Raw genomic sequence first — 26,960 nt, forward strand, 5'->3', positions numbered from 1 at the left:
CACCTACTCAACATTCAACCATCCCTCAGACCACCTGCTCAACATTCAACCATCCCTTAGACCTCCTGTTCAACATTCAACCATCCCTCAGACCACCTGCTCAACATCCAACAATCACTCAGACCACCTGCTCAACATTCAACATCACTCAGACCACCTGCTCAACATCCAACCATCACTCAGACCACTTGCTCAACATTCAACATCCCTCAGACCACCTGCTCAACATTCAACCATCCCTCAGACCACCTACTCAACATTCAACCATCCCTCAGACCACCTACTCAACATTCAACCATCCCTCAGACCACCTACTCAACATTCAACCATCTCTCAGACCACCTGCTCAACATTCAACCATCACTCAGACCACCTGCTCAACATTCAACCATCCCTCAGACCACCTACTCAACATTCAACCATCCCTCAGACCACCTACTCAACATTCAACCATCCCTCAGACCACCTGCTCAACATTCAACCATCCCTCAGACCACCTGCTCAACATTCAACCATCACTCAGACCACCTGCTCAACATTCAAACATCACTCAGACCACCTACTCAACATTCAACCATCCCTCAGACCACCTGCTCAACATTCAACCATCTCTCAGACCACCTGCTCAACATTCAACCATCACTCAGACCACCTGCTCAACATTCAACATCCCTCAGACCACCTGCTCAATATTCAACCATCTCTCAGAACACCTGCTCAACATTCAACATCCCTCAGACCACCTGCTCAACATTCAACCATCCCTCAGACCACCTGCTCAACATTCAACCATCACTCAGACCACCTACTCAACATTCAACATCCCTCAGACCACCTGCTCAACATTCAACCATCTCTCAGAACACCTGCTCAACATTCAACATCCCTCAGACCACCTGCTCAACATTCAACCATCCCTCAGACCACCTGCTCAACATTCAACCATCTCTCAGACCACCTGCTCAACATTCAACCATCCCTCAGACCACCTGCTCAACATTCAACATCCCTCAGACCACCTGCTCAACATTCAACCATCCCTCAGACCACCTGCTCAACATTCAACATCCCTCAGACCACCTGCTCAACATTCAACCATCCCTCAGACCACCTGCTCAACATTCAACATCCCTCAGACCACCCGCTCAACATTCAACCATCACTCAGACCACCTGCTCAACATTCAACCATCCCTCAGACCACCTGCTCAACATTCAACATCCCTCAGACCACCTGCTCAACATTCAACCATCCCTCAGACCACCTGCTCAACATTCAACCATCACTCAGACCACCTGCTCAACATTCAACATCCCTCAGACCACCTACTCAACATTCAACCATCCCTCAGACCACCTGCTCAACATTCAACCATCCCTCAGACCACCTGCTCAACATTCAACATCCCTCAGACCACCTGCTCAACATTCAACATCACTCAGACCACCTGCTCAACATTCAACATCACTCAGACCACCTGCTCAACATTCAACATCACTCAGACCACCTGCTCAACATTCTACCATCCCTCAAACCACCTGCTCAACATTCAAACATCCCTCAGACCACCTGCTCAACATTCAACCATCGCTCAGACCACCTGCTCAACATTCAACCATCCCTCAGACCACCTGCTCAACATTCAACCATCCCTCAGACCACCTGCTCAACATTCAACCATCCCTCAGACCACGTGCTCAACATTCAACATCCCTCAGACCACCTGCTCAACATTCAACATCCCTCAGACCACCTGCTGAACATTCAACCATCCCTCAGACCACCTGCTCAACATTCAACATCCCTCAGACCACCTGCTCAACATTCAACATCCCTCAGACCACCTGCTCAACATTCAAACATCACTCAGACCACCTGCTCAACATTCAACATCCCTCAGACCACCTGCTCAACATTCAACCATCCCTCAGACCACCTGCTCAACATTCAACCATCCCTCAGACCACCTGCTCAACATTCAACATCCCTCAGACCACCTGCTCAACATTCAACCATCACTCAGACCACCTGCTCAACATTCAACATCCCTCAGACCACCTGCTCAACATTCAACCATCCCTCAGACCACCTGCTCAACATTTAACATCCCTCAGACCACCTGCTCAACATTCAACATCCCTCAGACCACCTGCTCAACATTCAACATCCCTCAGACCACCTGCTCAACATTCAACCATCCCTCAGACCACCTGCTCAACATTCAACATCCCTCAGACCACCTGCTCAACATTCAAACATCCCTCAGACCACCTGCTCAACATTCAACCATCCCTCAGACCACCTGCTCAACATTCAACATCCCTCAGACCACCTGCTCAACATTCAACATCCCTCAGACCACCTGCTCAACATTCAACCATCCCTCAGACCACCTGCTCAACATTCAACCATCCCTCAGACCACCTGCTCAACATTCAACATCCCTCAGACCACCTGCTCAACATTCAACATCCCTCAAACCACCTGATCAACATTCAACCATCCCTCAGACCACCTGCTCAACATTCAACATCCCTCAGACCACCTGCTCAACATTCAACCATCCCTCAGACCACCTGCTCAACATTCAACCATCCCTCAGACCACCTGCTCAACATTCAACCATCCCTCAGACCACCTGCTCAACATTCAACCATCCCTCAGACCACCTGCTCAACATTCAACCATCCCTCAGACCACCTGCTCAACATTCAACCATCCCTCAGACCACCTGCTCAACATTCAACCATCCCTCAGACCGCCTGCTCAACATTCAACCATCCCTCAGACCACCTGCTCAACATTCAACCATCCCTCAAACCACCTGCTCAACATTCAACATCCCTCAGACCACCTGCTCAACATTCAACCATCCCTCAGACCACCTACTCAACATTCAACCATCCCTCAGACCACCTACTCAACATTCAACCATCCCTCAGACCACCTGCTCAACATTCAACCATCCCTCAGACCACCTGCTCAACATTCAACCATCCCTCAGACCACCTACTCAACATTCAACCATCCCTCAGACCACCTGCTCAACATTCAACCATCCCTTAGACCTCCTGTTCAACATTCAACCATCCCTCAGACCACCTGCTCAACATCCAACAATCACTCAGACCACCTGCTCAACATTCAACATCACTCAGACCACCTGCTCAACATCCAACCATCACTCAGACCACTTGCTCAACATTCAACATCCCTCAGACCACCTGCTCAACATTCAACCATCCCTCAGACCACCTACTCAACATTCAACCATCCCTCAGACCACCTACTCAACATTCAACCATCCCTCAGACCACCTACTCAACATTCAACCATCTCTCAGACCACCTGCTCAACATTCAACCATCACTCAGACCACCTGCTCAACATTCAACCATCCCTCAGACCACCTACTCAACATTCAACCATCCCTCAGACCACCTACTCAACATTCAACCATCCCTCAGACCACCTGCTCAACATTCAACCATCCCTCAGACCACCTGCTCAACATTCAACCATCACTCAGACCACCTGCTCAACATTCAAACATCACTCAGACCACCTACTCAACATTCAACCATCCCTCAGACCACCTGCTCAACATTCAACCATCTCTCAGACCACCTGCTCAACATTCAACCATCACTCAGACCACCTGCTCAACATTCAACATCCCTCAGACCACCTGCTCAATATTCAACCATCTCTCAGAACACCTGCTCAACATTCAACATCCCTCAGACCACCTGCTCAACATTCAACCATCCCTCAGACCACCTGCTCAACATTCAACCATCACTCAGACCACCTACTCAACATTCAACATCCCTCAGACCACCTGCTCAACATTCAACCATCTCTCAGAACACCTGCTCAACATTCAACATCCCTCAGACCACCTGCTCAACATTCAACCATCCCTCAGACCACCTGCTCAACATTCAACCATCTCTCAGACCACCTGCTCAACATTCAACCATCCCTCAGACCACCTGCTCAACATTCAACATCCCTCAGACCACCTGCTCAACATTCAACCATCCCTCAGACCACCTGCTCAACATTCAACATCCCTCAGACCACCTGCTCAACATTCAACCATCCCTCAGACCACCTGCTCAACATTCAACATCCCTCAGACCACCCGCTCAACATTCAACCATCACTCAGACCACCTGCTCAACATTCAACCATCCCTCAGACCACCTGCTCAACATTCAACATCCCTCAGACCACCTGCTCAACATTCAACCATCCCTCAGACCACCTGCTCAACATTCAACCATCACTCAGACCACCTGCTCAACATTCAACATCCCTCAGACCACCTACTCAACATTCAACCATCCCTCAGACCACCTGCTCAACATTCAACCATCCCTCAGACCACCTGCTCAACATTCAACATCCCTCAGACCACCTGCTCAACATTCAACATCACTCAGACCACCTGCTCAACATTCAACATCACTCAGACCACCTGCTCAACATTCAACATCACTCAGACCACCTGCTCAACATTCTACCATCCCTCAAACCACCTGCTCAACATTCAAACATCCCTCAGACCACCTGCTCAACATTCAACCATCGCTCAGACCACCTGCTCAACATTCAACCATCCCTCAGACCACCTGCTCAACATTCAACCATCCCTCAGACCACCTGCTCAACATTCAACCATCCCTCAGACCACGTGCTCAACATTCAACATCCCTCAGACCACCTGCTCAACATTCAACATCCCTCAGACCACCTGCTGAACATTCAACCATCCCTCAGACCACCTGCTCAACATTCAACATCCCTCAGACCACCTGCTCAACATTCAACATCCCTCAGACCACCTGCTCAACATTCAAACATCACTCAGACCACCTGCTCAACATTCAACATCCCTCAGACCACCTGCTCAACATTCAACCATCCCTCAGACCACCTGCTCAACATTCAACCATCCCTCAGACCACCTGCTCAACATTCAACATCCCTCAGACCACCTGCTCAACATTCAACATCCCTCAGACCACCTGCTCAACATTCAACCATCACTCAGACCACCTGCTCAACATTCAACATCCCTCAGACCACCTGCTCAACATTCAACCATCACTCAGACCACCTGCTCAACATTCAACATCCCTCAGACCACCTGCTCAACATTCAACCATCCCTCAGACCACCTGCTCAACATTCAACATCCCTCAGACCACCTGCTCAACATTCAACCATCCCTCAGACCACCTGCTCAACATTCAACCATCCCTCAGACCACGTGCTCAACATTCAACATCCCTCAGACCACCTGCTCAACATTCAACATCCCTCAGACCACCTGCTCAACATTCAAACATCACTCAGACCACCTGCTCAACATTCAAACATCCCTCAGACCACCTGCTCAACATTCAACCATCCCTCAGACCACCTGCTCAACATTCAACATCCCTCAGACCACCTGCTCAACATTCAAACATCACTCAGACCACCTGCTCAACATTCAACATCCCTCAGACCACCTGCTCAACATTCAACATCCCTCAGACCACCTGCTCAACATTCAACCATCACTCAGACCACCTGCTCAACATTCAACATCCCTCAGACCACCTGCTCAACATTGCATTCAAACTCTGACCATCAAAACATTGGGCTTCTGTTTGTCTCTGTACGTATTTTCTTCATTTTGTGTCTTTGAGTTTTTAGAAAACGCTATATAAGTCTCATGTATTATTATTATTATTATTATCATACGTGTGAGGAATGGATTATTAAATATTAGTTTGAGTATAAATGTAAAACGTACAGTGTGAAATGATGGGTATTTAAACACACTTTTAATGACGTGCAGTTATTTGACATGAATGTATAAAGATGATGTTATGAATGTGTCCTCAGAGCCTCACGTCCCTCACGTCCTGATTGAGAGCGGCGACATTACGCCTGACGAATACGACGAGTTTCTGCACGGACGCAGCGACTTCATCAAGGCTTTGAAGAAGGACGGGAGCGACCTGAGGAAGGTGAGAGTCCCAGCATGCACCTGGGTTGAGGAGGGTCCTCCCAGCATGCATCGGGGCTAAGGAGGGTCCTCCCAGCATGCTGGTACCCGGTAACTTAAATTGTAAAATAATATTATTAGTAGTAATACTGAGATCAGGAATACTAGCTCTAATGATACGAGTAGGAGTAAGAAAACGTTTCAATAAGCAAAATAATATTTAATAAAAAAATAATAATATTACAAATGATTTTAAAATATGAAAAAAATCTAAAAAAATGATGTAAAAAATAATATTATAATAATATGAAATATTGTAATTATAATATAAATTAAAAGAAGTTAAAATTCTAAAAATCTAAAATGAAACCTAAATAATAAAGTGTAAATGTTTTCTCCTGATGTAACACCCTAACATAGCACTGAGAGTGATATATATCCCCCGCCCTCTCTCTCTGAGCAGCACTGTAACATTAAACCTGTTTCCATGGCAACATGTTCCCACTTCCTGTCTGCACAGCATTCACCCCCCCCCCCCCCCCCTACAGGTCTAGACTACAACCCTCCTTGTTATTAAATAGCAACTATGTGCAATATATATATATGCCGTTAATAATGTGCAATATATACCTGGCTGCTAAATCCTCACAACTGTTCCAGGATGTGTTTTTTGTAAATTGTGTAATTTTTTAGATTTCTTTTATCTTTAATATTTTTTATGTGCATGCTTCTTAGTTATCATTAAGCTGACTCTGGTTCTGACTCAGGTTCTGAATCTGGTTCTGACTCTGGTTCTGAATATTATTCTGACTCTGGTTCTGGTTCTGATTCTGACTCTGGTTCTGAATCTGGTTCTGACTCTGGTTCTGAATATGATTCTGACTCTGATTCTGACTCTGGTTCTGACTCTGATTCTGACTCTGGTTCTGACTCTGGTTCTGAATCTGGTTCTGACTCTGATTCTGACTCTGGTTCTGAATCTGGTTCTGACTCTGGTTCTGACTCTGATTCTGAATCTGGTTCTGACTCTGGTTCTGACTCTGGTTCTGACTCTGATTCTGACTCTGGTTCTGAATCTGGTTCTGACTCTGGTTCTGACTCTGATTCTGGTTCTGGTTCTGATTCTGACTCTGGTTCTGAATCTGGTTCTGACTCTGGTTCTGACTCCGGTTCTGACTCTGATTCTGACTCTGGTTCTGACTCTGGTTCTGAATCTGGTTCTGACTCTGGTTCTGACTCTGATTCTGATTCTGGTTCTGAATCTGGTTCTGACTCTGGTTCTAACTCTGGTTCTGACTCTGGTTCTGAATCTGGTTCTGACTCTGGTTCTGACTCTGATTCTGATTCTGGTTCTGAATCTGGTTCTGACTCTGGTTCTGAATCTGGTTCTGACCCTGGTTCTCAGGTGGAGATGATGAACCGCCGGCTGCACAAAGACCTGTTGCACAACCCAGTGGTGATGCTGAACTTCTGCCCCGACCTGAGGGGGGGCCAGGACCCGAGGGGGGGCCAGGAACTGAGTGGGGGCCAGGACCCGAGGGGGGGCCAGGACCCGAGGGGGGGCCAAGGGGAATATATCTTCCTGTTGGACAGAAGTGGCAGCATGAGCGGAGCCAACATCAGCCGAGTCAAGGTGCTTCTTTATCATTTATTATCCATCATGTTAAACACCTGTGACAACACACACCTGTGACAACACACACCTGTGACACCTGTGACAACACACACCTGTGACAACACACACCTGTGACACCTGTGACAACACACACCTGTGACAACACACACCTGTGACACCTGTGACAACACACACCTGTGACAACACACACCTGTGACAACACACACCTGTGACAACACACACCTGTGATACCTGTGACAACACACACCTGTGACAACACACACCTGTGACAACACACACCTGTGACACCTGTGACACCACACACCTGTGACACCTGTGACACCACACACCTGTGACAACACACACCTGTGACACCTGTGACAACACACACCTGTGACAACACACACCTGTGACAACACACACCTGTGATAACACACACCTGTGACACCTGTGACAACACACACCTGTGACACCACACACCTCAAACACCTGTGACAACACACACCTGTGACAACACACACCTGTGACAACACACACCTGTGACAACACATACCTGTGACACCTGTGACAACACACACCTGTGACACCACACACCTGTGACACCTGTGACACCTGTGACAACACACACCTGTGACAACACACACCTGTGACACCTGTGACAACACACACCTGTGACAACAAACACCTGTGACAACACACACCTGTGACACCTGTGACACCTGTGACAACACACACCTGTGACAACACACACCTGTGACACCTGTGACAACACACACCTGTGACAACAAACACCTGTGACAACACACACCTGTGACACCTGTGACAACACACACCTCTGACAACAAACACCTGTGACAACAAACACCTGTGACAACACACACCTGTGACAACACACACCTGTGACACCTGTGACAACACACACCTGTGACAACACACACCTGTGATAACACACACCTGTGACACCTGTGACAACACACACCTGTGACACCACACACCTCAAACACCTGTGACAACACACACCTGTGACAACACACACCTGTGACACCTGTGACAACACACACCTGTGACAACACACACCTGTGACAACACATACCTGTGACACCTGTGACAACACACACCTGTGACACCACACACCTGTGACACCTGTGACACCTGTGACAACACACACCTGTGACAACACACACCTGTGACACCTGTGACAACACACACCTCTGACAACAAACACCTGTGACAACAAACACCTGTGACAACACACACCTGTGACAACACACACCTGTGACAACACACACCTGTGACAACACACAGACACACATCAGGTCTATGTGGGACAGGGATCAGGGAAAGTCTCCAGGAGAGGTCTATGTGGGACAGGGATCAGGGAAAGTCTCCAGGAGAGGTCTATGTGGGACAGGGATCAGGGAAAGTCTCCAGGAGAGGTCTATGAGGGACAGGGATCAGGGAAAGTCTCCAGGAGAGGTCTATGTGGGACAGGGATCAGGGAAAGTCTGCAGGAGAGGTCTATGTGGGACAGGGATCAGGGAAAGTCTGCAGGAGAGGTCTATGTGGGACAGGGATCAGGGAAAGTCTCCAGGAGAGGTCTATGAGGGACAGGGATCAGGGAAAGTCTGCAGGAGAGGTCTATGTGGGACAGGGATCAGGGAAAGTCTCCAGGAGAGGTCTATGTGGGACAGGGATCAGGGAAAGTTTCAGGTTCCTTGGAGTCCCTCACACGTGGTGATCTCCTGCAGAGCGACTCTGAGGTTTGGCTGCTCCGCTCTTTACCGTCTGAGTTTAAGGTCAGGAGAAAAACTCCTGAAAACATGAGCTTTATAGATTGAGCATGTTCGAGCAACTGGGTATGGATGATCTGACCTGCACCTGGAGGGAGGCTCCTGGAGGGAGGCTCCTGGAGGAAGGCTCCTGGAGGAAGGCTCCTGGAGGGAGGCTCCTGGAGGAAGGCACCTGGAGGGAGGCTCCTGGAGGGAGGCTCCTGGAGGGAGGCTCCTGGAGGAAGGCTCCTGGAGGGAGGCTCCTGGAGGGAGGCTCCTGGAGGAAGGCACCTGGAGGAAGGCTCCTGGAGGAAGGCTCCTGGAGGAAGGCACCTGGAGGGAGGCTCCTGGAGGAAGGCTCCTGGAGGGAGGCTCCTGGAGGACACTGTGGAACACCTGCTTCATAACATGTTGTAAACGCTCTACAGTCCTCTAAACCTCTCCCATCAGGAGAAGCAGCCTCAGAAGGATGCAGATACAAAACCCAAATGTTCCACATGAAGAAACATCTTCAGCAACAACACAGCGTTTAGAGAACATAAAAATAAGTTAGATTTCAGAAATGTTCATAAAAAAGCAAGAATTTTGTGATTTTTTATAAATAGTCGGAATACTTCGATTTTAAGATCAAAATCTGAATTTAGAGAAATTATGAAAAAAACGAGAATTCTGAGATTTTCATAAAAAACTCAAATGTTTTTTTTTTTCCGAATAAAAATCAACATTTTGCGATTTTCTGAATAAAAGCGAAAATTTGGGTCCTTTATTGGAGATTTACAAGAAAAAGTGAGAATGTTGAGATTTACAGGAAAAAGTGAGAATGTTGAGATTTACAGGAAAAAGTGAGAATGTTGAGATTCACAAAGAAGTCAGAAATGTGAGATTATCAGAAAAAAGCAAGAATTCGGGCGATTTACGCTACATTTAAGAATTCTGCAATTATTTTTTTTTTTGACATTTTCGAAAGAAAATCTTAATTTGGAGATTTCCAGAAAGGAGCGAGAATTCTGGGACTTTAAAAAGCAGCGCTTCACAAAGACAGATATCGGCTGGTGAGCTCAGGTCTGCATAACAATGTTTCATATCTTCGACCTAACAACTGTTTTTATTTCTTATCTTAAAAATAACTAGTCCTGTTGCCAAGCTACCGACTGCAGGACAGAAATAATGTAAAGTTCAAGATGTATTTCTGTTTGTGAACAAAGTAAGTTTCAACTGACGGAAGAAACTTTTAAAGAGACGCCTTAGAATCATCTCAGAGGTCTGACTCCACTTTAACATAATGGAACAAAACATGCATTCAAACCCTGACAGTGATGTCTCTTTAGAAATGCTGAGCGGTTATTAAAGATACTGAGAGGCTGGAGACATCATGTTCCATATCTACATTTAAAACTACTCAGGGCTCCCATGGATCATAGAAGACAAGGGAAAACCCAGAACATTGAGTTTAGCTTTAGCGCAGGACTATCAATGCTTTTGATATTTCTTACTGGATGAGTTTCTGTAAAGCTTCTGATGATCAAAGTTAATCAACCCTCGATCCTAGTCTAAAACTCTGCCTCGAATTTCAAGGGACATTTTAAATTGGATATAAACGGGGGAACCCACAGTGAACCCTGAGGAAGCTGCAGCACTCACATCGACTGATATATTTAACCTCCCGGCCTTACAGAGACAGAACAGCTGATACCTCTAGCAGACATGTTGTATATCTGAAGTGTGTGTGTGTGTGTGTGTGTGTGTGTGTGTGTGTGTGTGTGTGTGTGTCTGTGTGTGTGCAGGACGCCATGGTTCTGATCCTGAAGAGTCTGCTGCCCGGCTGCCTCTTCAACATCATCGGCTTTGGGTCCACCTTCAAGCCCCTGTTCCCGACCAGCCAGAGCTACGAGGAGGTAAACCTGAACCCATCCAGGTCCTGTATTACATTCGGGTCGATACGTACTTCCAGAAGATAAGCCAGTTGTTGTTAGAGAACTCTCACTGGTCCTCGGCTTGAGCTTGAGTCTCAGGATCCATGTATCTGTGATCCTCTCCAGAATGGAAGGAGTCATCACATACAGAGCATCAACTAGTTCCTGAACAGTGTCCTTCACATGCTGATATCCAAGAGAGGGAGTTCCACAGTCCCAAGATGGAGGAATAGAAAGCAGTATTCAATGTTTACTTCAGATTAGCTCCACGTCAGAAATGATCATGCTTGTCATATGTCTCTCTCCATAGAGGCTGAATCATCATGTTAATCACATAGCTATCATATGCCTCAAACAGTCCTGATGCTCTGCTAGGTAATCACACATCCTGTCATGTTCACAGCTACAGTTGATACCTTTGTTAGCATGCTGCTCTCATGATGGAAGAGGACACTCACTAACACCCAACACCAGTCTAATATCCCTCTACATGCCTGCCCCCCTCAGGAGAACCTGGTCCAGGCCTCTGAATACGTCCGGAGGCTCCGGGGCGACATGGGAGGAACCAACGTCCTGAACCCCCTGATTTGGATTCTCCGTCAGCCCTCCTTCAGAGGACACCCCCGCCTCCTGTTCCTCATCACTGATGGAGCGGTCCGCAACACGGGGGCTGTCATTGAGCTGATCCGGAGCCAGGCTCGCTCCATCAGGTACTGAGGGGGGGGGGGGGGGTATGTTATATAAAGGGGGGTCATTCGTGGTGATATGTTAGTTACTCAGTTTTATGTTCACCTGTAGTGTGTTCAACCTGTAGATGTCCCTTAAAGCTCACCTATTGCCTTGCTCAAGGGCACCACGGCAGGGCAGGAGGTGAACTGGGACCTCTCCAAGTAGCAGTCCACACTCCATATTTAGGTCTGTTCGGGGGCTTGAACCAGCGACCCTACAGCTCCCAGACCAAGTCCCTTGAGCCAGTGGGCTGCCATTATGTACGGCGCCCAGGGAGCTAGGGAACGCTGCCTTGCTCAGGGACACCTCGGTAGCACTTGGTCTTTCCGGGACTTGAACTGGTGACCTTCCAGTTGCCAAGCCAAGTCCCTATGGACTTCGCCACCACCGTCCGTTATGCAGCGATAGACTGCCCGTCCAAAAGAAGAAAAAAACACCTGGATTTAACCTAAGCCAATCAGAGAGAGCCTATAATTACTGCAGTGATTAATATGTGATAGGAAAAACTGTTTTATTTGCTGAAACTGCTAAAGGTTAAAATTGCCCAAGTTATTAAAACCAGATCAATGAGTCCAGACCCTGTCCCAGAGTGAGGGGCGCATCAGGGTCAGGAGACGGACAGAGAGCCTCTCTGTGAAACCTTTGAACGTGAACAGCTGATCCTGCAGATCTCAGATCAGATCTGTTTAATGAGATGCAGAGCTCTGAAGGATCAGGAGGATCAGAGCATTCATCCGGAAGCTTTCAGAGCAAAGGAGTAGAAACACAAGGAGAAATGATTTGATTCTGCAGCTCGGCCTCTGGAGGTAATCGACCCCCCCTCTTTCTGATGGATGATTGCATTAGGGACTCAGAGCTCACTTCCTGAGTCATTACGTGAGGGATTATTATTTATTATGCAAGGCGGCATTTCCCTTTAACCCGCGGACATTAGAGCGACGCTGCAAGGCATTCTGGGAGCTCAGAGGAGGAGGAGAAGAAATAAAGCTTTTAGATGTTATCTGTGGAAACAAACGTGCTCCACAGATATTGGTATTGATATACCAATGGCATCTGGTTATATTACAAGACATTCATTAATGTACTCTTTACTCTGCATTGTCTCTGAGCGCAAACACGTCTATAAACCGTATAGACGTGTGATCAGGAAACCAAATGTATGCATGGAAATAGTTTCAGTGCATCCAACCAGCATTCAGAAACTCATCTTCACTTTATAAAGCACCTTGTCCAATACTTGTTTGACATGCTGCTGAAACAACAACATTTCCAAATTTGTGATTAATGAAGTATTATCTAACCTTTCATACAAACCTGCAGCACAAAGTGTTTTAACGAGCAGAAACACAGACTAATAAATATCATCAGACACAAATATAAGTCTTTGAAAGACCTTTAATCACTAGCAGGATTAGTCAATAAATAACATTAAAAACAATGATCACATCTTAAGAGGTACTGATAACATTCTCCAAATTCAATCCAAATAAAAAGATGAATATATAATTGCTTCAAAATCATACAAAGAAAAAATAGTTCAGAAGATTAGGAGCAGTAAAATATAAAGAGACATTTAAAAGAAAGCAGCGGTTCCCAACCTGTGGGCATTGCAAGTGGGCCGCCAAATAATTAGCAAAACATTATGATTTGTGTGGAAACATTTCATTATTACGATTTGTTTTTATTTGAACCTCCTTTCCTTTCTCTTTCTTGATCCTCCTTAGCAACATCATCGAAGTCCTTAGCAACGGTCATTACAGTCCTTAGCAATGGTCATTACAGTCCTTGGCAACGGTCATTACAGTCCTTAGCAACGGTCATTACAGTCCTTAGCAACGGTCATTACAGTCCTTAGCAACGGTCATTACAGTCCTTAGCAACGGCCATTACAGTCCTTGACATCGGTCATTACAGTCCTTAGCAACGGTCATTACAGTCCTTGACAACGGTCATTACAGTCCTTAGCAACGGTCATTACAGTCCTTAGCAATGGTCATTACAGTCCTTAGCAACGGTCATTACAGTCCTTAGCAACGGCCATTACAGTCCTTGACATCGGTCATTACAGTCCTTAGCAACGGTCATTACAGTCCTTGACAACGGTCATTACAGTCCTTGACAGCGGTCATTACAGTCCTTAGCAACGGTCATTACAGTCCTTGACATCGGTCATTACAGTCCTTAGCAACGGTCATTACAGTCCTTAGCAATGGTCATTACAGTCCTTAGCAACGGTCATCACAGTTCTTGACAGCGGTCATTACAGTCCTTAGCAACGGTCATTACAGTCCTTGACATCGGTCATTACAGTCCTTAGCCACGGTCATTACAGTCCTTAGCAATGGTCATTACAATCCTTAGCAACGGTCATTACAGTCCTTGACAACGGTCATTACAGTCCTTGACAGCGGCCATTACAGTCCTTAGCAACGGTCATTACAGTCCTTGACAACGGTCATTACAGTCCTTGACAGCGGTCATTACAGTCCTTGACAACGGTCAATACAGTCCTTGACAGCGGTCATTACAGTCCTTAGCAACGTCATTTCAGTCCTTAGCAACGGTCATTACAGTCCTTGACAGCGGTCATTACAGTCCTTAGCAACGGTCTGTTCTACTGGATTAACAACGTGTCACATGTTCTGAATCGACCAATCAGAACTTTATTTAGCCTCTGTATTGCTTATAGTTGAATGTGGGCCGCGAACATTTTAGATTCTTAAGTGGGCCCTGAGGTAAAAAGGTTGAAAACCACTGCTCTACAGGAACATACATTTAAATATATGCATAGAAGACAAATAAAAATTGCTATTAAAGCAGAATACCTTTTATAAAGATGATACCCATTGACTATTGCCCTACTGATATTTTCACTAAAATGTCTATTTTCACTAAAACCTGCAATAAAGGTAAAAAGTGAGAAATATGTAAAGTATTTGTTTGGAATGTAAATAACTCCAGAAGTTTAAAAACACTGTGTTATTGTGCATGTGTACAAGGTGTTTACATTGAATTTATGTTGAGAATTTGTGCAGTATAAGAGTAAGTGGGGGTGTTGAATTATAAGATATGAATCTGTTTATTTTATACCCTAATACTAAAAGTCACTTCCTGTATTGCCGTGATAAAATGGACATGCACAATAAAACGTGTCACTTCCGGTTGAAGCAACGCCGACAGTGTGTGTGTTTGTATTTATTCCGTCGTCATGTGGTCAACTATGTTCAAGGTATTCCCACGCTAAGATGGCATCATCAACAACTTCCTTTGATTAATGCTGTCTCTCTGCAGGTGCTTCACGTTCGGCCTCGGGCAGACGGCCTGCAGGCGGCTGGTTCTCGGCCTGGCCTCCGTGTCCAGAGGAACCGCAGAGTTCCTGTCTGAGGGAGAGAGGCTGCAGCCCAAGGTATCAGATCTGGTACTTGAGTAAAAGTAGAAGTACTCAGATCATGTACTTGAGTAAAAGTAGAAGTACTCAGATCTTGTACTTCAGTAAAAGTAGAAGTACTCAGATCGTGTACTTGAGTAAAAGTAGAAGTATTCAGATCGTGTACTTGAGTAAAAGTAGAAGTACCAGAGTATGACTTTGTATACTGCGGGGTAGCTTGTGGATTTACTCCAGGTGGAACTAAAGTCTGATTCAACACTTGATTAGATTTCACATCATTCATCCACATCTGTAAAGTAACTAAAGGGATTAAATACATGTTGTGGAGGAAAAGTACACCATGTACCTCTGAACTGTAGAGGAGTAGAAGTACACCATGTACCTCTGAACTGTAGAGGAGTAGAAGTACACCATGTACCTCTGAACTGTAGAGAGTAGAAGTACACCATGTACCTCTGAACTGTAGAGAGTAGAAGTACACCATGTACCTCTGAAGTGTAGTGGAGGAGAAGTACACCATGTACCTCTGAACTGTAAAGGAGTAGAAGTACACCATGTACCTCTGAACTGTAGAGAGTAGAAGTACACCATGTACCTCTGAACTGTAGAGAGTAGAAGTACACCATGTACCTCTGAACTGTAGTGCAGTAGAAGTACACCATGTACCTCTGAACTGTAGTGGAGTAGAAGTACACCATGTACCTCTGAACTGTAGAGGAGTAGAAGTACACCATGTACCTCTGAACTGTAGTGGAGTAGAAGTACACCATGTACCTCTGAACTGTAGTTGAGTAGAAGTACACCATGTACCTCTGAACTGTAGTGCAGTAGAAGTACACCATGTACCTCTGAACTGTAGTAGAAGTACGCCATGTACCTCTGAACTGTAGTAGAAGTACACCATGTACCTCTGAACTGTAGAGGAGTACACCATGTACCTCTGAACTGTAGTGGAGTAGAAGTACACCATGTACCTCTGAACTGTAGAGGAGTAGAAGTACACCATGTACCTCTGAACTGTAGAGGAGTATAAGTACACCATGTACCTCTGAACTGTAGAGGAGTAGAAGTACACAGTAGCATAAAATGGAAATACTCAAGTAAAGTACAAGTAGCTCCAAATTGTACTTGAGTAAATGCACTTAGTTCCTTCCCATCTCTGTCCACAGATGATAAAGTCCCTGAAGAAGACCATGTGTCCGGTCCTCACTGATATCTCCATCGAGTGGCTGTTTCCGGAGACTAAAGAGGTTCTGCTGTCGCCGGTGGGGAACAACTTCCTGTTTCCTGGAGACAGTCTGATCGGGTACAGCGTGGTCTGTGACGCCACCAGATACCACAGCAACCCCAAATCTGTGAGTAGGAACACTTTCCCATAGACTTCTATAGAGTCTCATGTGTTTCGCCTCCGTAGAGAGAGATTGTCTTTGGGAGATTTTCCTTAGGAGTGAAGAATCTTTTAAATCTTGTGTCTGTAACGTCTGTCCAGGATAAGAGGAGGAGATACTCCATGATGCGCTCCGTGGAGTCGGGCAGCTCTGTGTTTTTCCACTCACAGGAGGAGGATCCTCTGAGGACTGGAGGGGAGAGCGAGTCCTTCAGGGACCCCCTGACCCCCCCAGAGCAGGACCCTGGAGGTGAGGAGGCATCCAGGAGTACTGACAGATACTTTATAACAACAGTTATGGCGCATTTCCACTACAGCGTGGAGCGCGGTTTTAGCGAGCCGTGCCCGGCCTGTTTTTGGTTGCGTTTCCACTCGGCGTAGATCCGGCTAACGGGTACTTTTTCACAGTTTTTCTGGCTCTCCAAAATCGAGATTCTTTCCGGGTCAACAACCGGGCTGAGTATGCTAAAGACAATCGCTGGCAACTACAACAAGATGAACATATTTGACCGTGATTTAATTGTAATCCACGTTTCAAAATGATGCCGAAGTAACAACATACTGATACCGGTTAGTAAAAACCATCAATTAATGCTTTGACCAGTCTGCAGACAGACGGCAGGCGAAAAACCTTTTAAAATGTGTGTTGTCTGAATGGAGATCGGCTAAGCTAACGCAGTATATGCTCCGACCGTCCATACATACTATACAGACAGAAATAAACCAGCGACTGTACTCGCCCTGACACAGACAGTCTGTGGTTTGTACTTGTTTAACTTTTGTCTAGTTTCTGAACAGATAGTGCTAACAGCTAACGGCTGGTGTTGGTTTTGTGGTTCACATTGAAGATGACGTCACGGCTCCGCCTAATAATATGGCTGACATCATTTAATATTTTATTTTTCTTACATATTTATATTGTGTGTAAATAGTGTCATTATTTTTAATTAGTGACAATAATCTTTAAAATATATTATTTTAAATAGGTTTTTAAAAGTACTAGTTGTTGCTCCTTTCTGTGTCTCTGTATACATCATTTAAACTAGGCAATAAACGATTCTGATCCTGATGAACAATTCAACATCAGAGAAACATTGTCCATCCACTTTGAGCTGTAGGGCCAGGTAATAAAACCCGTACAGTTTAGATAACGAACATCTGCTCTCTGCGTGCATTCAAAATTCAAAGCAGTTTAAATGAGATTATTTGGGATTTACTGGTCAATGTAACCAAATTATTGCTGTACAGAAATGCAAGCGTTTAAAACACTAGAACCGCCAATCGGGTCAATTTGACCCAGAGCTTTCTTTTATTGTATGTAACTTTTTTTCAATAAAATATGAAAGTCTCCCAGTCCGTGACTTTTCCTGAAAGTGTGTTATGTAGCACCCTATGTTGTTAAAAATGGTCAATATGAAGTCAGATTGAAGAAATCGCCCAAAAAATTGCAATTTATACCTATTTCCGCCCAGCGGGTCATATTGACCCCACCCCTTTTCGCGCTATTGATTTCGCGTGTAAACAAACATGACGTGTTGCTATAGCAACGCCTTTTTTTCTACTGGGGTTCCTTAGAGAGAGAGAGAGAGAGAGAGAGAGAGAGAGAGAGAGAAAGAGAGAGACTGCTCGGGCTGCTGCTCCACCCTCACGAAAGGCTATGTTGTAGCGTTAATAAACGAAACAATTTAACAAAATACCAATACCACAGGACCATTTTTCATTTTAAAGCAATACTTTTACCTTGAAAATCAATGCATTCTGATACTGGGTCAATTTGACCCCGGTGGCGGTTTTAGGTATAAAAAAATCTCTGGCGGTTCTAGTGTTCAAAACCAGAAAATTCACCAGAAAACAGTCGACTCTTCAAATGTTCACTTTTATATTCAGGTTACAATGATTTGAACAAACATCAGAGGGGTCTGCAGGACTATCATTGAATACACAGTCTTATCTTTTGAAGGCTTTAGTGAAGTCCATCTGAACTGTATCTATTGTTATCTCTTGTTCACAAATCAAATGAAACTTGTTTGTGAGAGACAGATTATTGTGAGCTGTGTGAACTTGTCTCTCATCAGGCTGTGAGACGTCTCCCAGGAGAAGAGCGTACAGCACCACCCAGATCACAGACCACCACCCCATCGACAGGGCCTTCACCCCCAGCGACCCCTGCTCCGTGGCCCCCAAGAACCCCCTGAGGAGGGCCAAGGTCCAGGAGCTGGTGGGCCAGAGCGAGGCCCAGTGGAGGAGGGACTACCAGGTCAGAACTATACATATCTCCAATGACACTCTTATAAAACCACAGCTTTAGAAAGTGGGGCTTCATGTTAAGTTTAGTTTGTGTGTGTGTATTGTCGGGGACGGTCCCCACGGATCGACTTTCACACAAAACAGGAAATGGGTCAGCTTTAGCCAACATAGCTCATGTCCAGAGGACAATAAGCACCTTTTTAAAATCACAATACATCAACAGCATTAGTTAGAAAGAAAGGATGAAAGACAAGTATATTAAGCGTTACACCTAGAGCTGTGGCTTACGGAGGCCCACAGCCTGCAAACACAACACGCCTTTAACTCTTGCATCAGGAGGAACGTGCTTCAGAAAGGATGCAGATAGAAAAACTCTTTTTTCTGAAAAACAAAAAATCCTTACTTTTTTTCAAATATCTTTATTTTTCAAAAACAATTCTAAATTCAAACTTCTTCCAAATAAACCAGATAATATATTCTAACTTTTTGAAATGTTTTGAAATGTTTACTTTTTCTAAAAAAACTCAACATTTCTACATTTTTGGAAAATCTTTAGAAAAACATTCAGCAACTTGAGGAAACATGCACAGCGTTTACTAAAAGACCAGGGGACACTAAAGAGTGACGCACACAGCTGGGAGACCAGGGGACACTAAAGAGTGACGCACACAGCGGGGAGAGCAGGGGACACTAAAGAGTGACACACACAGCTGGGAGAGTAGGGGACACTAAAGAGTGACGCACACAGCTGGAGACCAGGGGACACTAAAGAGTGACGCACACAGCTGGAGACCAGGGGACACTAAAGAGTGAATAAACTCACCTTGCCTTTAAACTTTCTGTTGTGTTCCAGCCTCAGCTGGCGAGCCTGTGTTCAGCGTCTTCGTGCAGGGAGGTGTACCCTGCCGTCAGCCAGCGCCCCCTCCCCGACCCAGAGCCTCAACCGACCAATCAGAAGCCCCCGCGTGCAGCCCCAAACCCAGCGGGGGGCGACGGGTCCAGATCGTCCTCCGACAGCCCGTCAGTGGGCAGCCTGGGAGACTCAGGTCAGAACCAATCAGAACGGCTCTAAGAATCACTCACTAATACATATCATGTCCCTTACAGGATATTTCACACCTCTCTTAAAGCACGTCCGAGATGCAGATCAATGAATGCACTTCTGGAAATGAGGCATTGATTTGACAGTTATTATATCAATAACTGGCAAATCATGTTTGTTTACTCCGTACAAAGGGCTCTGCGGGACACAGGTAAAGGTCTCCTATTATGCTAAATGCACTTCCTGATGGCTTTTATACGGATATAAAAGGAACTCACCTTGTGATAGACCCGTGAGAGAGAACAGCTGGAAGAGAGGGGGATGAGGCTACAAGGATCTGTTTGGAGTAGTGTTCATTTCGTCAGCTATTTTTTTTATTTAGTTTTAGTCTTAGTCTTAGTCCTGTGTTAGTCCTTTTTAGTTTTAGTCATATTTAGTCACCTTCATCCTGTTTTTATTTAGTCAAGTTTTAGTCGACTAAAAGTCTGAGCCTAGTCTTATTTTAGTCAAAGAATTATTTTAGTTTACTTCTTGTCAATGAAAACTGTTGAGTCTTTTTTAGTCATCAGATTATACAGAACATTTCAGTCAAACTAGCCAAAACCAGTGGGGGGGGGGGGGGGGTATTCTGTTAACGCGACCACTTGTCCTAAGCCCTGTTGTTGACATTTTATTTTCTGTTAAATAAGGTTAGTTAGACCATGAGTTAGACCATGAGTTAGACCCAAGTCTTCCTGACAGTTCACAGTGTGCCGCTGCCCGGTGTAATTCAAATGTACCGCCGCGCGCAGCACAGACACACAGCTGCTGCCCAGCCGCAGCACCGGAAATGGAACTGCTGGGAGAAAAACTGACTATTACCTCATTCACACCAATGCAACTCCGGTTCAAGCTGCGTGCTAGAGCTTTTCAGGTTCAGAACCGGTTCTTCGGTTTAGCTCTGGCTCTTTTCACACCGCCCAGAGTCCGACTGGTGCTGCGTCATCGTTTGCAACATGACGTAACCGTTTGCGTGCCTGCTTCATAAAGCCAAACCGCGCGGAAACCCCTCACAGCTGACACAGACAACAACAACAATGGCCGATTGTGCACCAGCTTTCTCTGTACCTCTTCAGAAGACCAGATTCCCAGTAGGTAGCTGGTCTCTTCAGTGTACCACTGCTGCTTGCTAAGTTTCTCCATCGTTGTGTACAAACTGGATAAAACGCCGGCTTTGTGTTGTTGTTCAGGAGTTGATCCCGCCCCCGCCCCTTTTTATTTAGTACACTACATTTTCGTCTCGTCACTGTTCGTCAACGATATTGCATGTTGATTTCGTTACAGTTATTGTTATTATTGCATTTTTCGTCATAGTTTTAGTCAACGAAATGAACACTAGTTTGGAGCAGGACACTTCAGAGACATGTCCTTAGTAACAGCTGGAAGAGAGGGGGACGAGGCTACTTCAGAGGCATGTTTTTATATATCTGAGATCTATAATATATGCGTACAAATATTATAATAGGAGACCTTTAAGAATTACTCACAAATAAATATCATGTCCCTTTACAGGAGTACTTTGATATTTTGGGTGTACTTTGTATTTCTTTGTCACCACTCTTTATTGAGCTTTTTGTACGGAGTAATCAAACATGATTTTCCAGTTATTGATATAATAATAATCAATGCCTCATTTCCAGAAGTGCATTCATTGATCTGCATCTCTGGGGTCTCGGACGTGCTTTAAGAATCACTCTCTTATAAATATCATGATTGTCCCTAGCAGGGGTGGGGAACCTCCGGCCCCCGGGCCGCATACGGCCCGCGAGACCATTTGGTACGGCCCTCGAGGTAACTTGTGAACACACGAAAAAGCAAAAAAATAAAATAAATCTAGATCGCAAAAAAATTAAACAAGCGAGTGCCTGTTTTTCCTGGCCAAGGTCAGAGTCCTTGAACACGACACGAGCCTAACTGTTATCACGTGGTATATGTCTCGTCTGACAGGGGTGTAGTTTTGACGGAGAGCACCAGAACGTCGCTAAGGAGCCGTAGTCTGTAAGCCCAGTGGCGATCTGTTCATCTGTCGTAGCCTACTGATCATACAGTCAATAACTTAGTTGTTATTAGCATCTGGTTAGCTAGCTATGCTAACGAATATAAGAAGCTTTTTCTACAGCCAGTGAGGTGAAGGCACATCTTTATATGATCATTATAGTTATAGAAAAATAAGAGAATAAAGTAAACAGGTATAAAATACTGTATGACAGTAAAACAAAGTTGTTATTAATAAACAAGAATACAGTTTGAAAGAGTGATTTGTAAAATATCCATAAAGAAAAATAAAATCTGTTTCAAGTTGTGTTTCATATGGATGTTGAGAGATGTATCCATAGATCTCTTAATGTTGCTCTCAAAGTGCACCAGATTGATGCTTTTGACTTCAACATTAAAAAACAAATCTTCCCAGGGGAGCATGCCTCCGGACCCCCCTAGAGGAGGTTAGGTCCCCCCCACTTAAATCATGTTCACATGGATATGAAACTATATGCACACATCTTGTGTCCATATCTTTCTGTTGTGGTGGTCATGCCACACCGTGCACGTGCATGCATGCGTGAGTCATGGTGAGATCTCTGGATTCAGAGGTTGCTGTTTCTTTGCACAGCATGAAAGAAAGGTGAAATGAATGGGCTGTGATTTTTGTATTTTTAAGCAGAGGTCAATAATTTGTACGGCCCTCGGAGGATGTTGAAAAATTAAAATGGCCCTTGAGAGGAAAAAGGTTCCCCCCCCCCCGCTCTAAAGGAGTACTTTGATACACCACACCACTCTTTATTGAGCTTCTGTACGGAGTAAACCAACATGATGAAGCAGTTACTGAGCTTCATGCCTCATCTCCAGATCAGTCTAGACTGCACTGATCTCTCTCTCTGAGCTCTGGACGTGTTGCCAGGTTCCCAAACCGAGGTGCTTTTATTGGCCCGTGTAGATGCAGCATGAAGGGAGACTGGAGGAACACAAATCCTTGATTCAATCTGATTTAATATTTGAAGAATAGATTTAAATGACATTCATCTAAGATCCATGATGAGCACAGAGGTGACTCCGGAGCAGGAAATGGGTTTCTAAATAAATCAGGAACAGAGAATCCGACACTTTTTTCGATTATATTTATTATTGGAGATCCCTTCCAGCAGAGAGCTTTAGAGACTCGTTCAACACTGACTACATGCCACATGTTTTTTAGCTTCAACATCAGGATCAGGGGCGTGCACAGGTACGTGCAAATGTTGCCCAGGCAACGGCCCGTTTGCCCTTTTTGGCTGACCTGCCCCTCTGGAGAGAGCGAGAGTTTTTTTTGTGGCCGAATCAACATGATAAACCCACAATGAGTATTGTAGCGTCTCGCTGCGGGAAACACACCTCGTCAGCGCTGTCCTCGGCCCCCATTCTATCAAGAGACATTTGTGATCACTTTCTGCTGAGGCTGCGGTAAAACCTCTCTGTCACTGCGTCCTTCACATCACACACACTGAGGGATCACACCGTGTGCCTGCCACGCTTTGGTGCACGATCCCCGGCTCAATCTGTCCCCGGAAATGTCCCCGTTGCAAAGTGCAGGAATATATCGGTTTGAGTAAAATAAACATGTTTGAATGTGTATAAATATACATATATATATTGAGTCTGTGCAAGCTGGAGTATATGAAGGCGTTGTGTTGTTCCAGACGGGTACTGCCATCAGCTGGTCCAGGCAGAAACCCCCCAGGAGGTCCAGGCCTCAGACCTGGGGTCAGCTGACTGCAAAGCCGTGGTGTCCGGCCTGCTGAGCGGACGCCCGGCCAGCTGGGAGGTCGTGTTCGACATTGAGCCGTTCCTCAGCGGGCGCGAGCGAGAAGAGAAGGTTCACGAGGAACTCTGGAACGAAACCTTCCACCACCTGGCCGGCAGATCCATCATCAGAGACTTCGAGAACATGGCCGACGCCGAGAGCGAGATCGAGCACGGTGAGCACCGGGTTACCGTTTATTATTAACAACAAATACTCCGTCTGTCCCACAGCAGGGACATTTAGACTGGGACAGATAAAGAGACGGACAGATGAAGAGACAGACAGATGAAGAGACAGACAGATAAAGAGACAGACAGATGAAGAGACAGACAGATAAAGAGACAGACAGGTAAAGAGACAGACAGATAAAGAGACAGACAGGTAAAGAGACAGACAGATAAAGAGACAGACAGATAAAGAGACGGACAGATAAAGAGACAGACAGATAAAGAGACGGACAGATAAAGAGACAGACAGATGAAGAGACAGACAGATAAAGAGAGAGACAGATAAAGAGACAGACAGATGGAGACAGACAGATAAAGAGACAGACAGATAAAGAGACAGACAGATAAAGAGACAGACAGATAAAGAGACAGACAGATAAAGAGACAGACAGATGGAGAGACAGACAGATAAAGAGACAGACAGATGGAGACAGACAGATAAAGAGACAGACAGATAAAGAGACAGACAGATAAAGAGACAGACAGATAAAGAGACAGACAGATGGAGACAGACAGATAAAGAGACAGACAGATAAAGAGACAGACAGATGGAGAGACAGACAGGTAAAGAGACAGACAGATGTAGAGACAGACAGATGGAGACAGACAGATGGAGAGACAGACAGATAAAAAGACAGACAGATAAAGAGACAGACAGATAAAGAGGCAGACAGATGTAGAGACAGACAGATGGAGACAGACAGATAAAGAGACGGACAGATAAAGAGACAGACAGATAAAGAGACAGACAGATAAAGAGACAGACAGATAAAGAGACAGACAGATGGAGACAGACAGATAAAGAGACAGACAGATAAAGAGACAGACAGATGGAGAGACAGACAGATAAAGAGACAGACAGATGGAGACAGACAGATAAAGAGACAGACAGATAAAGAGACAGACAGATGAAGAGACAGACAGATAAAGAGAGAGACAGATAAAGAGACAGACAGATGGAGACAGACAGATAAAGAGACAGACAGATAAAGAGACAGACAGATGGAGACAGACAGATAAAGAGACAGACAGATAAAGAGACAGACAGATGGAGAGACAGACAGGTAAAAAGACAGACAGGTAAAGAGACAGACAGATAAAGAGACAGACAGATGGAGAGACAGACAGATAAAGAGACAGACAGATAAAGAAACAGACAGATGGAGAGACAAACAGATAAAGAGACAGACAGATAAAGAGACGGACAGATAAAGAGACAGACAGATAAAGAGACAGACAGATGGAGAGACAGACAGATGGAGACAGACAGATAAAGAGACAGACAGATAAAGAGACAGACAGATAAAGAGACAGACAGATGGAGACAGACAGATAAAGAGACAGACAGATAAAGAGACAGACAGATAAAGAGACAGACAGATAAAGACACAGACAGATAAAGAGACAGACAGATAAAGAGACAGACAGATAAAGAGACAGACAGATGAAGAGACAGACAGATAAAGAGACAGACAGGTAAAGAGACAGACAGATAAAGAGACAGACAGGTAAAGAGACAGACAGATAAAGAGACAGACAGATAAAGAGACGGACAGATAAAGAGACAGACAGATGAAGAGACAGACAGATAAAGAGACAGACAGATGGAGAGACAGACAGATAAAGAGACAGACAGATGGAGACAGACAGATAAAGAGACAGACAGATGAAGAGACAGACAGATGGAGAGACGGACAGATAAAGAGACAGACAGGTAAAGAGACAGACAGATAAAGAGACAGACAGATGGAGAGACAGACAGATAAAGAGACGGACAGATAAAGAGACAGACAGATGAAGAGACAGACAGATAAAGAGACAGACAGATGGAGAGACAGACAGATAAAGAGACAGACAGATGGAGACAGACAGATAAAGAGACAGACAGATGAAGAGACAGACAGATGGAGAGACGGACAGATAAAGAGACAGACAGGTAAAGAGACAGACAGATAAAGAGACAGACAGATGGAGAGACGGACAGATAAAGAGACAGACAGATAAAGAGACAGACAGGTAAAGAGACAGACAGATAAAGAGACAGACAGATGGAGAGACAGACAGATAAAGAGACAGACAGATAAAGAGACAGACAGATGGAGAGACAGACAGATAAAGAGACAGACAGATGGAGAGACGGACAGATAAAGAGACAGACAGGTAAAGAGACAGACAGATAAAGAGACAGACAGATGGAGAGACGGACAGATAAAGAGACAGACAGATAAAGAGACAGACAGGTAAAGAGACAGACAGATAAAGAGACAGACAGATGGAGAGACAGACAGATAAAGAGACAGACAGATAAAGAGACAGACAGATGGAGAGACAGACAGATAAAGAGACAGACAGATAAAGAGACAGACAGATAAAGAGACAGACAGGTAAAGAGACAGACAGATAAAGAGACAGACAGATAAAGAGACAGACAGATGGAGAGACAGACAGATAAAGAGACAGACAGATAAAGAGACAGACAGATGCAGACAGACAGATAAAGAGACAGACAGATAAAGAGACAGACAGATGGAGAGACAGACAGATAAAGAGACAGACAGATAAAGAGACAGACAGGTAAAGAGACAGACAGATAAAGAGACAGACAGATGGAGAGACAGACAGATAAAGAGACAGACAGATAAAGAGACAGACAGATGGAGAGACAGACAGATAAAGAGACAGACAGATAAAGAGACAGACAGATAAAGAGACAGACAGGTAAAGAGACAGACAGATAAAGAGACAGACAGATAAAGAGACAGACAGATGGAGAGACAGACAGTTAAAGAGACAGACAGATAAAGAGACAGACAGATGAAGAGACA

The 26,960-nt window shown here is 45.1% G+C and overlaps 1 protein-coding gene across 1 annotated transcript in view; it reads left to right on the plus strand.

The window, feature by feature from the left end:
* vwa5b1 (von Willebrand factor A domain containing 5B1) overlaps window positions 1-26,960 on the plus strand; it is a 56,590-nt gene that overhangs the window by 12,311 nt on the left and 17,319 nt on the right. The window contains exons 7-16 of the mRNA XM_079677913.1: window positions 5,902-6,026; window positions 7,410-7,637; window positions 11,173-11,283; window positions 11,809-12,011; window positions 15,322-15,436; window positions 16,588-16,773; window positions 16,908-17,055; window positions 18,881-19,062; window positions 19,906-20,098; window positions 23,805-24,083. Of these exons, the coding sequence (XP_079534039.1) occupies window positions 5,902-6,026; window positions 7,410-7,637; window positions 11,173-11,283; window positions 11,809-12,011; window positions 15,322-15,436; window positions 16,588-16,773; window positions 16,908-17,055; window positions 18,881-19,062; window positions 19,906-20,098; window positions 23,805-24,083 (1,770 nt within the window). The remainder of the gene's footprint in view (window positions 1-5,901; window positions 6,027-7,409; window positions 7,638-11,172; window positions 11,284-11,808; window positions 12,012-15,321; window positions 15,437-16,587; window positions 16,774-16,907; window positions 17,056-18,880; window positions 19,063-19,905; window positions 20,099-23,804; window positions 24,084-26,960) is intronic.

Source organism: Notothenia rossii, assembly GCF_949606895.1.
Source record: "Notothenia rossii genome assembly, chromosome: 4".
Lineage (NCBI taxonomy): Eukaryota > Metazoa > Chordata > Actinopteri > Perciformes > Nototheniidae > Notothenia > Notothenia rossii.